Consider the following 14633-nt stretch of genomic DNA (forward strand, 5'->3'; position numbering starts at 1 on the left):
AATGTGGTGCAACAAGACCCAATTGAAAACTGTGAAATAAATGCTAAGCTACACCTTTCTTTCATTACAATTGGTAGAATCTGACCTTGAGCCAGCTCATATACACAACATTTAGTTTCATAGGTGTGTGCGATAATAAAATAAAATGAACGGTCATGGACAAAACAAATGTACAAACATCTTTTAATACGTTTTCTGGGGGGAAATGGCCCCAAAGGCACCATGCGTCTTTTATTGTTGGATACATTTGTTTGATTACATAGTCCAAACTCTACTTTGAAGTATAAAATTGCAATGCACAATGGTAACAAAGACAACAGTAAACCACCTTAAACCAAACAAAACAAAAACAGAAAAACTGCCCACACCATTCAGAATATGATACATTAGATATCTCATTATTAATTATCAATATCAGCACAATCACACATTATTTTCAGTGAAGCATATGGCAAACACTGAAAGTCAAAAGACAACAGAATCAAAACATTAATATTGATAATGGCGAAACATGTCTGTATAAAAGATAAATTGAGAGACCTGCTAAAGTAGAAGTGTTATTGAATCTAGCTTGTGAAATATGACATTCAAAGCCAGGTGCAACTTTTCCGCCATACAATATCTTAAATGTGAACTCTTTATAGCACAATTGTCCAGTGAACCACACAGAGTAGACACTTGTCTAGCAGGATCCATGAAGAGACAGTTCTCTTGTCTCTAATACGGGGGCCTGCAATACTTTAAATATCTCCATCACAGTGGAACATGATCAATACACCTCCAGTTCCCCACCCTGCCCTCCCACTATTTCTTTTCCAACCCCTATAAATAACAATCAATCGTCATACTACACAGCACAGAGACAATAGCCCTCATTCAAGACAGTTATTTTGGGTTTGTAAAAAAGAATTGTCTTAAATATCAAAACTGAACTTTTATCAACAGATGCAGCTTCTCCACACATTACAGCGGAGAACAGTGAAGCAAATGAACCAGCTTCACAGCATACAATGTCTTTTTTAAACAAAAGAAACAGTGTTTAACTTCTCTCCACTTAAACCATGGTCTCTGTGCTGAGTTACTTGATCACAAATATGAACAGAAAGTCCCCCTCCAAAAAATACTCCTATGTAACACATATTCCTTTAGCATCCACTGACTCACAGTACAGAAACAAATGATTTTTCAATTAGGCTACATAACTCAAGGCAGAAAATAAGCACTGCTGTTGCTTCACCACCCCTTCTTGATCTTTTAAGTGCAACCAAGCACACGTCTTCAAACAGAGAGAAATAACATGGGATCTTGTAAGGATGGCAAAGCCCGGGCTTTATGTCTGACAATGGTACAAGGCATCCCTAGTGTCAAAAGTCAGTAATAGATAGATGCTTGTAAGACCTGATTTTTAAAACTAATAAAACATTTTAAAAAAGCAGAAACTAAATAGTACGGTTACACAAAAACCTTCTCCCTATACATGTGGACTGTAAAACTTGGGACGATCTTTTGTAAAAACAATAGGCTATGAAAATTAGTACTCCTATCCCATTCCTCTGTGTGCCCAAATATAAAAACCTGCTCAAAAGATGTCAATCTAAGAGGTTTCTTTCCAATTTTTTTGGACAAAATACACCAGTCTGACTATTTTTCTGTTTGTTTAAAAACAAGAGGTAGTAAAAAAAGGCAATCCAAAGTGGCAGGCAATGATAAAATCTTTGGAGAAAAGGCACTTGCTTTTCTTACAAACCTACTGTAACAACACCACTTGGCTCTGGTTTTCCCCTTCCGTGGTCCTGTTGTCTCTCTACTTCTTCAATCTTATATACACTTCTCTTACTGCTCAGAGTGTGATCCCCTTGCATGCTAAAACAGGTCTTTTCAACCCTAAACACATTCTCGTTCCCTCAATTAACATTTCAAGCTCCATCAATTACCTTTGCAAAAGTGACCCACTTCATCTAAAGCATGTTTAAACACACGGAAAATAGCTGGTTGTTCGAAAGATCCGTTATTCTTCAACATTTCTTTGTGTGTTGGCACGTTGAGATTCACTCTTTTTTTCCCTTGCGAACAAGACTTTCTTTTTAAAGCAATAAATGTGTCCATGTTAGTTCGGTCTAGCAATGTTTGAATGTTTGTTTTTCCTGGATGGTTGAGCTGGTCAAAGAGAGATTGTTTCACGCTTTTGTCTGGCTTTTCCAGAACCTCCCTGAAGAGCTGTTAGTCTTTAACAAGTCTGTAGACATGATACTGAGCTCCGTGTTCACTCGTGGAAACCTCAAAAACAAAAGCTATACAGAGCAAGGTCTCCTGGGTGTCACGGTTCGTCACCACCTGAAGGGCAAAAGGAAAAATGTCAAATGAAGCAGCCTGTTTAGAAATACTGAAGTTAAATAAAATGTGATTGTTTCTTTATTTGGTAAAAATAACAGTTTTGGGAAAAAGGCAAAGGTTGGCTTTCTTGCAGAGAATAAGATTTGAAGATTCATGGTGCCTCTCTCACACCTGTACATCAAATGTGAAGCTACAGCCAGCAGCTGATGAGTTTAGCTTAGCTGAGCTTAGCGTAGCTTAGCGTAGTGTAAAGGCTGACAGAAGGAAAAAAGAAAACTAGCCTGGCACTGTTTTTAGGTCACACAATTGTCTAAACACACATCTAAAGCCAAATAGTAAACAGATGTATCTAATTTGTTTATTATGAACGATTAAGTGATCATATAGCTAACTGTACGTTTCCTCCTGTTTCCAGTCGTTGTGCTAAGCTAGGCTAAGAAGATGCTGACTATAGCTTCATATTGTGATGGGATTTGTGGACCAAAACACTGGAAACACATGAAATACACTGAAGGGCTTCAAATTGATGTCCGACACCAAGTGAAGGTGGTAGAATTAGCTAAGACACCATAGTCACACTGCCTCTGCCCAAACAACATTGAAGTTAAGACATATGCTCAACATTGTATTAACTGAGTACAAACTGTCCCCAAGGAGTCATCAACCTTATTGATTGACTCCAATGTGTCTTTCCTGCTCTCTGACCCTCTTCGTCAACTCTGTTACTGTTTGAAGAAGGGAGGTCCTATAGCTAAGACACACCACAGCTGAAAACCAGTGAGTAAAGAAAGGGCCTGTCTTATCACACAGAGACATTGTAAAAGTCCAAGTCCATTAAAGAGGAGTGAGAGGGCAGGTGAAAGCTGAGAGGATTTCAAGTAAAGGGACGTATGAATAATTCCCTATCACAAAATTGACCATACAGACATGAGAGTGGTATCTATCATCTTATCTAAACTTCTTAAAGTAAAATAATATTAAATACATTTCCCAAAATGTCCTTCCTCCTTCAACAATCTCAATTTAAACGTGTGTTACCTGTAGGATAGTGAAGTTTTCGAGAACACTATTCATCATGTATTTTTCAGGCAAGTGTTTGAGTTTGTGGATAAAGTTGATCATGTACTCGCACATAGGAGAACGATGGATCCTGTAAACACACCTTCCTCCTTCCAGGCGGGCGTACTCTGTCTGAAACACACAATCATAGACAAACAAGTAGTAAACGAAAGATGAGCGGCTGGTTGTATATGCGTTGTTTGAGAAGAGAATACAGAACCAGTGCACGCTCTTACCTCTACTTTCTCCACAACCTGCTTGCCGAACGAGCAGACTTTGGTTGAAACAGTGATGGTCATGTTCTCCAGGCTGCTGTACTGGCTGCTGACGCCATAGAAAGAGCCAGGGCCGTCCTGCATGCCGCTGCTGTTCAGGTCCGCCTGCAATCATTTGTTCAGATTGGTTATGATCATCACATACTTGGATGTAACTCAAATGTCCTCGTATCCTGGGGTTGCACAATGATTTTAGGGTATTTTCAAGTTTTTCGACAAACTTCTTGAGACTAGATATTTGTGGACAACATAAAGTGTGCAGAGACAATTGAAGATAAATGCAGTTAACCAATCTATTTATAAAAACACTGTTGTTTCATAAGAAAAGGAAGTGGTTTGCATAAGCTGTAATTTGCTACCACAATTGTGTTGTAGGCCTCTCAGTACACAATCCAGTCACTGATAGAACAAAACATTGACATTTTATGGGCTTTTTGTCAGAAAAATGTAATTACATTTGCAATTATTTAAAAATAATTTACATAGTCAGTTTTGTATTTTTAAATATGGTTGTTGTTACTCTATTAGTTTGAACAAAAAAGTTGTACATAAATACATTTCACACTTTTCCATATTTTGATAATAAGCATAAAACAGACAAAGAAAGACAAATGCACAAAGCAATGAATAACTGGTCGATGATCTTCTAAAACTCACCCAGAATTTAACTAAGAAGAAAGCGTTCTGAGGGCCTTTCTCATAAAGATCTTTGAGCCCGCCCTTCTTCTCAGGGAACTTGTCGTATATCTGCCGGATGTCCACAGCCTCGAGGAGCGGGTCGCTGTAGGAGGGGTTTGTCTGTCCAATGTGGACAAACAAGTGTTTGCTGTACTGCAGTGGACAGAGACAGGAGGGACGAGAGGGCGGGGTTAACCTTAGCTCATCAGCTGCAGAACTACATATGATAATCTGCTCACTTTTGAGGAAAAGGAAAGAGGAGAGTATTAGGTTGTACTAATATTCTGTTTTGTTGTAGTACAAGATCGTTTTTCAACATTAACATTGACTTGTAAAACACATTCTAACTATTTCATTAGGATCAGGAGCAACAAACACGTTAATGACATTCTTCTATTAACTAAGCTCTGTGCCTATGGGAAGAAAAAAAACTTCCCCTGGCCCCCCCATCCCTGCCAGGCCTGTGCTGTTCTCTATCTATTTCTGTATGCGGAAAGCCTTATTGTGCATTTTCACTCACGTTTTCAGGGTCTCTCTGGACCTCCATGAAGGCTAAATACTCCAGCATCCGCAGCTTTGAGGAGGCGATGGTCCGGTCCTGCCACACCGGCACTGCAGTAGCAGACGGAGGAAGGGGGGGCGCCAGGGCCTCATAACCTGGAGGCACACACACAAACATTTAACAACAAGTATACTGTGGTTACATTTGTTTTATTCTCGCAGATTGTTCCCTCATACTTACTTGGTATGGATTGCTGTACAGGACCTGATAGGCTTGGGTATGGGGGCTGTGCAAAAGATTTGATACTGAAACAAAACACATTTTTCAGTGAGACAATGACTTCGACAACAGACAATCAGTAGCAGATGTTAACGGCACTTTGGTCATTCTATATTTGTATTTCTGATAAAAGCATTTTATTGTGAAAATCTGTTAGTGTCAAAATATGAGCTTGTGTTGTTGCACCAGCTAGTCCACCTACTTCATTGCTTCTTAATGATGCAAAATAGCATCAATTAATTGTGCATTTACTGACAAATGAAAACAATTTTTTATTTTTTGTTTTAAATGTAAAACATAAAAAAAGACGAGGATTGATCTCCCCCATTTCTTTCTTCTCAATTGAATTTGAAGCAGTTAATTTGCCTGGTGGCAGTTTACATCAGTGCAGGAAACATACAGTAGTGCAGTGATGAAGGAGAGTTAGTTCTGGTTTGTGCTCACAGCGGGACTTCGGCTAGGGGGAACTTACGAATGACTAGTGCGACCAAGCCCATGATTCCTTCCCGGGTTGAGATCTAGAACCAGCCTGGTGTGCAAAAAAGTGATCCGTTAAACATGCCCTGCAATACCCACCTGCTATAGGGTTAGGTTACTATACCCTGCACTGCCTCAGTCACTCTTAATGCACTTTTTACACATCAATAACACCAATCTCTCTCCTCATGATCTAAATATAACCCCACAAGCATCCTGCAGGGTCAACAGAGGGGCTTACTTACTCCTGAGAGGGTCCAGGCTGTCCTGGGATTGAAGACCAGAACTGCAGAGCAAGAAAATAAATGTTACTTGCTTTTGAAAGACGAATAAATGTTGTTTCTACTCAGATATTCAAAACAAAAATGTGTGTAAGAGAACAAGAGGTGGGCTAACTCTGGGTGGCCCGTAGGGGGCAGGAGGCAGTGGCGGAAGGTGATTCTTTATCATACTCGGGGAGACGATCTGTGCAGACGACAGTGCTGCCATGTTCTGCAGGGCTTTGTCTTTAGATGCCTGATCCTGTAGAGTGAAACAGAGGAATAACATGAGCCACAAGAGGGCAGTACAACCTAAACACCACCTACTGCTGTATAAGAGTGGAGTGAATAGACTAACACAACCATGTATTTATTTGTATGTGCTTAATAAATAATTAAAACAACACTTGAATGTTGACTATGTTTCACAACCTTTAGGAGAACTTAACATGAGCCTCAATAAAAACAGCTATTTTAATTATTCCAATAGACATTTTCTTTTTATTGCAGCTTGACAGAATGAAGCAAAGGTAGGAAGAAAAAGCTGCATTTGTATTTAATCTTAGGTCACGAGAATAATTGAATGTCAGTGTGTTACCAGGATCACCACAGGAAAAGTAGAGTAGAGAGGGCATTTGTATGAAATGCAGGTTTGTATTTGTGTTGCATACATTTTTTTTTCCATCAGCAAATTAAATTCCTGCTTTGCAATGAAAGCAGTACTATGTCAGTGAAATACAAAATATACAGACATATAACATGATGAATGAGACGTATTTCATGATTGACAAAAATATCAAATCTTTTAAAAAAAATTATTATCTTGCTTTTTTATCGTGTTTGCAAAATAATGCACTCACACTAATTTAGCTGTGACTTTGCAATGTAAGGACAGATGCCTCAGAAGCGTGACCCCCGAATCAAATAGACACCTTAATGCAAAGCAAGCAAGAATTTGGCTTTTTGGGAGAGGCTGGGGGGATTACACTACATCAGGAGGGGTGGCAGCAGTATGGTGTTCAAAGCGTGGCTGTTTCCTAAGCATTGTTTCATTAGAGGATAGTAACGGGGCGGGGGACGCCATGCCAGCAGAGGGCCACAGCAAGGGGACAGTGCACTGGTGCTGCCAAACAAAGGGAGGAAGGAAGCATATTGCACAAGTCAGATCCACTTACCAAATTCATCGCCTGGATCAAAAAAGAGAGAAACCATTAGTACTCAGCAGTTCTAAATGATGTTTTAAGATGAATTAGTTTATGTTGATATAAAATGTGTTTTTTAATCCTGGTCTGCCTCTTCTGTTTTTAAACTGTAAAAGTGGTGGGTAAAATCTTACATTTGCCCTGGTTCAGTACTAATTAAGGTGTTAGAAGAAGGCATAAATACAGAATTATCACATCTTTCAAAGGTCCCCTATTATACAGTTTTTCATCAATATATTATAGGTCTCAGATATATACAAAACATGTCTCTGAAGTGTTTGGCTCAAGATACCAAACAGATCATGCATTGCAGCATCCCATAAACCCCTCTGTTTCAGCCCTGTTTCCAAAGTGCTGATTCTCTGTCTGTTACTTTAGATGAAAAATAAGGAGCCCCTCCCCACGCCCCTCTGAGAAATATTTGGTTAAAAATAACACAACGGTGCTCTAGGAGGGGATTCAGGTAATAAGGTGGGGGGGTACCTTGGTTGGTGGTTGGTTAATGGTTACACAAGTCAACAAATCGTTATGACATCATAAAGTGGCCAACATCTGATCAGCTCATTTTCAGACAGGTTTTTATATAAATGGATCAGGACAAAAAGAGAGAATCTTTTTTCCTGAAACTTTCAGAGTCTCTCTACACAGAGGGGACACATGTTGATGTATTACAGACATGAAAAAGTGTATTTTACATAATAGGTGACCTTTAAAAACTGTTGAGTAAGTATGTGTTGCCAGAAACTTTAACATTACATCATCTAATGTAATCTATTATCTAATTTCATTGGACAACATAACAAGGTTGAAATAATACACGTAGTTCATGGAATTTAAAATCATGTTTAAAGACCATGAAGGAAAGTGTAAGGCTATATTATTATACGGATTTTCTTTTAGTAAAGCCAATAAAAATACAGTATAATTTGGGAGCATAACCCCTTATAACACTAAACTTGTTCCACACTACAAGATTGACAGAGGAAATTCATCAAAGAGCAATTAGTTCAAAGATGAAATCCTTGGAGGTATACTGCACTACAAGGCTTCAGTGTATTACGTCCAATGGACAGCTACTAGTGTGTAGCCATTTTAGCAGTAACACTTTAACTTCCTGTTTGTTCAGCTGATGCTACAGTTTCCCTTTAATCCCCAGGGGAAGGAGTTGCTCTTTGTCTGCCATCGGAACTTAAAAGAGTTACTTGGAAACTGTGTTTGTCTTTGCCAAAAAACAATTTGGCTCAACTTCATAAAGGCTTGATAAACACTTGAACAAGGCGTTGGTAGAGCTGCGACTGCATACACTCTTTATAAGTCGATATTTAACATTTAAAATATACAGGAAAATATATATGAACAGCATTTAAAGATTCATTTGAGTGCTGCCAATGCTGTCCTCAAACTAAAGTGAACTTGTTCATCATAAAAGCTAAATTACATTACAACATTTAATATGCATGATTTGATGTACATGGGGTAAACAAGAACACAGAAGAATGAGGATATTTTTTTCATATTACATATTTTTGCTAGAACAAAACTGTCAACCTATACTTTATGCCATGTTGTGTGAAGGAGACAAAATACAGATGGTTGTGTGTGCAACAAAAGTCATCACAGACGGAAGAGAAGAGGAGTAAAGTCACAAAACAGAATATAATACAATCCTTGAAAAACCCTAAAACCTGATTTTAAATGCACAATTCTTTAAAATTGGTCAAATCAATTTAAGAGTGTATTTTCCACTGGAATGGTTCAGATATGCCCTAGATATGAAGATAAGTGATTTTTAAGCTCTGCAAACATTGGAATTTAAACCTAATTCTTCATACCATAATGTGACATAATGTAAGACGAGTAGAGGGGGGGGGGGGGGGGGGGGGGGGGGGGGGGTTAAGTGGGGGTGTAATAATGGCTGCTCTGTTCTGTAAGTCCTGTGACTTTAAAACAAAATTATGGAGAGCCTTGCATGATGAATAATTTGCATTCAAGATTTGTTTGACATTTATGGAAAGCTCACACACTTGTATCATTGGATGAACAAGTTAAGGCTTCCAACTGCACTTTATAGAATCACAAGGTCAAAGTGTGTAAGGGAAGTAAAGAGCCATTGTTGGTTCAACTAAACTACATATGACACAAGTGAAAAGATTGTTAATGTATCTTTTTCGATTTCTTGTGTATGCTGAATGATGTCCACTGCCGGATTAGTCAAAAAAAGGGGTTAGGTTCAACTGAAGTTATCACTAGAGAATGCCACAATTGCGGCTTTCACACCAGCCCTTTTCCCTTTCTAGCTCCGAGCTAGAGCTTTTCTGGTTCAGCTCCGGTTTCCCTTTTCTGCTCCCGCTCTGTTCACACCGCCCAGCACCCGACTGGTGCTGCCGCTGCTGCGTCATGACGTCACCGTTTACATCGCTGATTTGCTCCCCAACGGCATTACGGCGCTCACAACAACAACGGGGAACTGCGTCGGGTCGATGATCGTGTTGCTTTTAATCACACGAAGCCAGAATAAATTGAATAACTACTTCTCCAACCTTATACTTTGCTCCAGAGTGCCGTGGTTAATTGTTTATTAATGTGTTTCTGCAGCATTTACCGACCGCTGCAGTGTTGGCTGCTCTTCCACGGGAGTTTATTCTCCTCCGTTAGCTCCCGGTTAACTCACATTGCAGCGGCCGCTCTAAAGTATTCACTGTCCGACTCACACAAGCAGCTGATACATATCCCCAGTTCTCCTTAGCCTAAGTGAATGTGTGTCAGTCTGAATTGACGCTGTTTGGTATCACAACGCTGTTATGAATGTTTCTCTGGTATAAAATGGGTGATGTTAGCATAGCAACCGAAGCTAAACTGACTACTTGCTATTGCTATCCTATTGTGGCATAAACCGTTTTCTACAGGCACATTTTACCGGCGTATTTTTATTATGATTCTACTTGTGATAGTCGGACACGACAACCTGTGCAGCCCATGTATTGATTCCATCCGATAGCTGCTATAATACAAAACAAAACGTCTGCCTCTCTCCACAATGATCAATAACAGTGAACGGATGGTCAAAGTAAGGTACAAATAAACAGAATTACACGAAGCCTGGTTAGTGTTGCCTGACTTTATAAAGTGTGTTTATAAGCACTACTGCTTGTAGGCAGGCATGACAGTCGACCCATGTTCAGGGGAGGTGGGTTTAGTTTCCTGCACGCCTCGATGTAAGAGAGACGTAAGCGACGCCACCTCTTAGCTCCGAAGCTCTTGCCTCTAGACCAGGGGTGGCAAACATACGGCCCGCGGGCCGGATCCGGCCCGGGAGGCATTCCAGCTTGGCCCACGGAGCTGAAGGATTTTGCTAAGTAGGCTACTGTATGAGAGGAGGGGAAAAAAACTGCTATTTTGAATCCTTCCACTAGTGGGCGCACTACCGCACCGGTATCAGTGAGAGCGCAGCCAGACTGTAAAAAAAGTGATGAGTAAGAGTAGTGATTGCAGTCAATAACCTCTGACACTCTCATCCCCAAATGTCTCTGTCAAAAAAGAGAAAAGTGGACACGGAGTGCCGAGTTTTCCAAGAAAAATGGACCGCATCCTATTTTTTTACAGAGGTAAATGGAAAACCTGTATGCTTGGTGTGTTCGCAGCAAGTTGCTGTGCCCAAAGAATATAATATTCGCCGCCATTATGAGACTCACCATGGAGAGAAATACGACTGCTTGCAAGGACAACGGAGAAAAGAAAAGATAAATGACCTGCTATCAGGTCTAAAGAAACAACAGGCCGTTTTTACCCGGAGCCGAGATATAAGTGACGCAGCCGTGAAAGCCAGCTATCTCATTGCTAACGAAATAGCATCAGCCTCAAAGCCATACTCTGAGGGTGAGTTTGTGAAAACATGCATGCTGAAGGCTGCAGAAATCGTGTGTCCTGAGAAGCGACAGGCTTTTTCCAACATTAGTCTAACGAGGAATACAGTGAAGGATAGGATTGCCGATCTTTCAGCAGATTTGGATAGCCAGAAAAAAATAAAAGTCAAGTCATTCGTAGCATTTTCAGTTGCAATCGATGAGAGCACTGACATTACAGATGTTGCTCAACTGGCCATATTCATTCGTGGTGTAGATGAGACTTTGACGGTCACCGAAGAGTTCCTTGAGTTGGTTCCTATGACAGACACCACTAAAGCGGATGACATTTTTAGCGCTCTCGTTGAAGCACTGGACAGGGTCGGAGTGGACTGGACCCGTGCTGTCAGTCTGGCTACAGACGGCGCACCATCAATGATCGGGAAAAAAGCAGGTGTTGCCACGAAATGCAGGGAGAAAGTACAAGCAGCAAATGGAGGAGATCGTTTTTGGACATTCCACTGTATTTTGCACCAGGAGGCATTGTGTTGCAAGACGTTAAAAATGGATCACGTCATGAAAGTGGTTGTCCAAACTGTTAATTTCATCCGAGCCAGAGGGCTGAATCACCGTCAGTTCGACAGCCTCCTCAGTGATAAAGACATCACCTGTAGCCTACCATATCACACTGAAGTAAGGTGGTTGAGCCGAGGTGCCGTGCTGAAGCGTTTTTCTGATCTACGCGAGGAAATTGGACAGTTCATGGAGAAAAAGGGTAAGCCAGTGCATGAATTAAAAAACCCAGAATGGCTGCAGGACCTTGCATTTATGGTGGATATTTCAGAGCACTTGAATAATCTAAATATAACGATGCAAGGTCGCAAAAAAGTTGTCACAGAATATTATGACAGCATACGCGCATTTAAGTTGAAGCTGGCTTTGTGGGAGACACAGCTGTCAAGTGGTGACCCTGCTCATTTCCCTCATCTAAGAAATGTGCATATGACCGGAGTTACTGCTGACATGAGTCGGTACAAAGACAACATTACGGAATTGCTGCGGGAGTTTGAGTGGCGGTTTCAGGTCTTTGGTGAGCTTGAGACAGAGTTTGCAGTGTTTCGCTCGCCATTTGCAGTTAAGGCTGCGGATCTGCCCGTCGACATACAACTTGAGATAATCGACTTACAATGTGATCAGGATTTAAAGGACACATTTGCCTCATCGGACTTGGGCACATTTTATCGGTATCTTTTGCCAGGATACCCCAAATTGACAGCCCTGGCAGCAAAAGTTTTGAGCATGTTTGGGACCACCTACCTTTGTGAACAGGTTTTCTCTGTAATGAACATTACTAAAACAAAGCTGCGCTCAAGACTCACACACAAGTGCCTGAATGAACTCATTAAATTGGCTGCTAGTCAGGATTTTAAGCCTGATATTGATGCCATTGTGAGGGCTAAAAGATGTCAAGTTTCAGGAGCAAATTAATCAGTGACGTGAAAATAAGAACCTACTGAAATATTTGAACATGTTATATTATTATGTCATAGAACATTGTGTATTATAATGTCAATCAGCAGCTGCATTAGGCAAACAATAGTTTGATTTGATGTGGCACTGCCCAACTTCTTTTTAAAATATAGAAATGTTATATCTTCAAGGCAAGGGGGGTAACTCAAACTCCTCACTTAATAGCTCCCACGTTTTTATTTGTATTTTGTGGTGAGTCAGTTCAGGTGGAAACTGTGATCTGTTGTAAAGAACATATGTGTAGCACTTGAAATTGCACTTGTTTTTTCTTAATAAATGTCAGTTTGTTCATAACGTTTTGCGTCTCATTACATGTGGACATTTTCCGAATGTACTTGTAGCCTACTTATTTGCACTTAAACAGAAATATTGTCGTTATAGGGCCTGTGGGTTATTATGCTATGATTTTACTGGTCCGGCCCACTTTAGATCAAAGTGGGCAGTATGTGGCCCCTTAACTGAAATGAGTTTGCCACCCCTGCTCTAGACCGACAATTTTTTGGAGCTGGAAGTGAACCGGATTCCGGAGCTAAGAGCCGGCGCCGCTGCGGTGTGAACAGGAAAAACCGGTGCTTTTCAGGCTCCAGCTCCAAGCCGGAGCTGAAAAAGCGCTGGTGTGAAAGGGGCAAATGTCTCCAGTATTTACACAGGTCTGCATTATGAGTGAAAGAGGATAGACAATTAGGAAAAAAAGTACAAGGAAAGAACATAGGGACTGAAAGGGCTACAAAACAAGTCATAAGGAGTCATATGATGAAGATGAATGCAGTTTATGAAAACACATCAGAAACACATTGAAGGAACTAAAGGTATCAAAGTAGAGAGAGTTTTAGGGAAGATTAAGTCTTAGAAAGGTACAGTATGCTGCAGAGGCAGAGCTGGAACAACATGCAGCTGGATGACAGTTCAGTGGGCTCATCATATCAGCTAGTGTAGCATTCCCTTAAAGCAGAAACTATACTATTTAACTATTGAGTGGTGATGTTAGTCTTACAAGTAATGGAGCTCTGACCTAGAAGTTAGAAAGTGTTGTGTGTGTGCAATACATGCATGGTACAGTAGCAAGACAGTGTCGGAGAATGACCTCCTTAAGCATAGTTTTATATCTGATTTATACTTCAACAATGTATTTTACTTGCATTCACTTATCTAGCTGAAACTGATTGCACAAAAGCAAGTGATACTTTTTTTCTCACAAATATGGTGGTTAGTGCAAAGCCAAGCCTTTACCAGCCCCCGCCGAGCCCGCGGTGAAGCGCATACCTTTAGCTTTGACTGGATCTCGCGAGATTTTCTCCGGGCGAGAACCTGCAAGTGGCTAGAAACCTGCACAGAGGAATAGCCAAGAGGAGGGAAGAGGAAAAGGTGACAGAGGAAAAGACAGGGGAAGAAAGAGAGAGAGAGAAGCCGTAACCAAAGAGGAAAGAGACGCCCAGTCAGTGTTGCCCGGAGGCTGTTGGTGGCACCTACCTTTATACCCGCCTGGTATTCACGAATTTTCTTCCGTGCTAACACCTGTATGTGACTAGAGACCTAAAGGGGTGCGAAACAGTTTTTGAGCATAAAAACAACATGCACTCAGATGCGTTCACACACATATACATGCACGTGCAGACACACACATGATCACAGAGATATAATCTATAGTAGTTCATGCAAACAATAACAACAATATGGGTTGGCAATAATCTATTTTATGGAAAATCCTCATGCAAAGACCAAAATGATGGATGAACTGATCCCATTTAGCCTGTGGAGCTAAAGCCTGATAAAGCTACTTATGAGACCCCCATTGTTTTCCAAAAAACACACAATGAGTCAACCTGTTGCACTGCGTTTTTATTATTATACACACAGGCACCGTAGTTTAAGTGAGTGTGACTCAATCCCACATCTGCAACGTGGTGATTCTCAAAGTAGGTACATTTTTTGAATCTATAATTGTTATATAATGAGCCCAAATCTAACAAATCTATTACACTTAAATATGTTTAATATCCTTCTAAAACATTTCTCTTTCGCTGGTATATACGTCAAATTATTCCAAGGGATATACACAAGGGGTCTTGATAGTGCCTATCTTGTAAGTAGTCCTACACCAGTGCATCAAATGTGTATTCATCCGCTGATCCTGAATCGGAAAATAGTTCACAATTAATACACTATTTACTCCTGCTTGAGTAGTGTGCACTTAA

The 14633-nt window shown here is 40.5% G+C and overlaps 1 protein-coding gene across 2 annotated transcripts in view; it reads right to left on the minus strand.

Annotated features, from left to right (window-relative positions):
• Positions 1 to 166: 166 nt before the first annotated feature.
• tead3b (TEA domain family member 3 b) overlaps positions 167 to 14633 on the minus strand; it is a 42246-nt gene continuing 27779 nt past the window's right edge. The window contains exons 5-15 of one of the 2 annotated variants that reach the window (XM_034205699.1): positions 13909 to 13971; positions 7040 to 7051; positions 6001 to 6126; positions 5850 to 5890; positions 5600 to 5656; positions 5089 to 5153; positions 4867 to 5003; positions 4326 to 4499; positions 3630 to 3773; positions 3373 to 3525; positions 167 to 2334 (exon numbers count right to left, since the gene is read on the minus strand). In XM_034205699.1, the coding sequence (XP_034061590.1) occupies positions 2221 to 2334; positions 3373 to 3525; positions 3630 to 3773; positions 4326 to 4499; positions 4867 to 5003; positions 5089 to 5153; positions 5600 to 5656; positions 5850 to 5890; positions 6001 to 6126; positions 7040 to 7051; positions 13909 to 13971 (1086 nt within the window). In that variant the 3' untranslated portion in view covers positions 167 to 2220. Of the gene's footprint in view, positions 2335 to 3372; positions 3526 to 3629; positions 3774 to 4325; positions 4500 to 4866; positions 5004 to 5088; positions 5154 to 5599; positions 5657 to 5849; positions 5891 to 6000; positions 6127 to 7039; positions 7052 to 13701; positions 13765 to 13908; positions 13972 to 14633 lie in introns of both variants that reach the window. The other variant, XM_034205700.1, reaches the window with a different exon arrangement.

Source organism: Gymnodraco acuticeps, unplaced genomic scaffold, assembly GCF_902827175.1.
Source record: "Gymnodraco acuticeps unplaced genomic scaffold, fGymAcu1.1, whole genome shotgun sequence".
NCBI lineage: Eukaryota > Metazoa > Chordata > Actinopteri > Perciformes > Bathydraconidae > Gymnodraco > Gymnodraco acuticeps.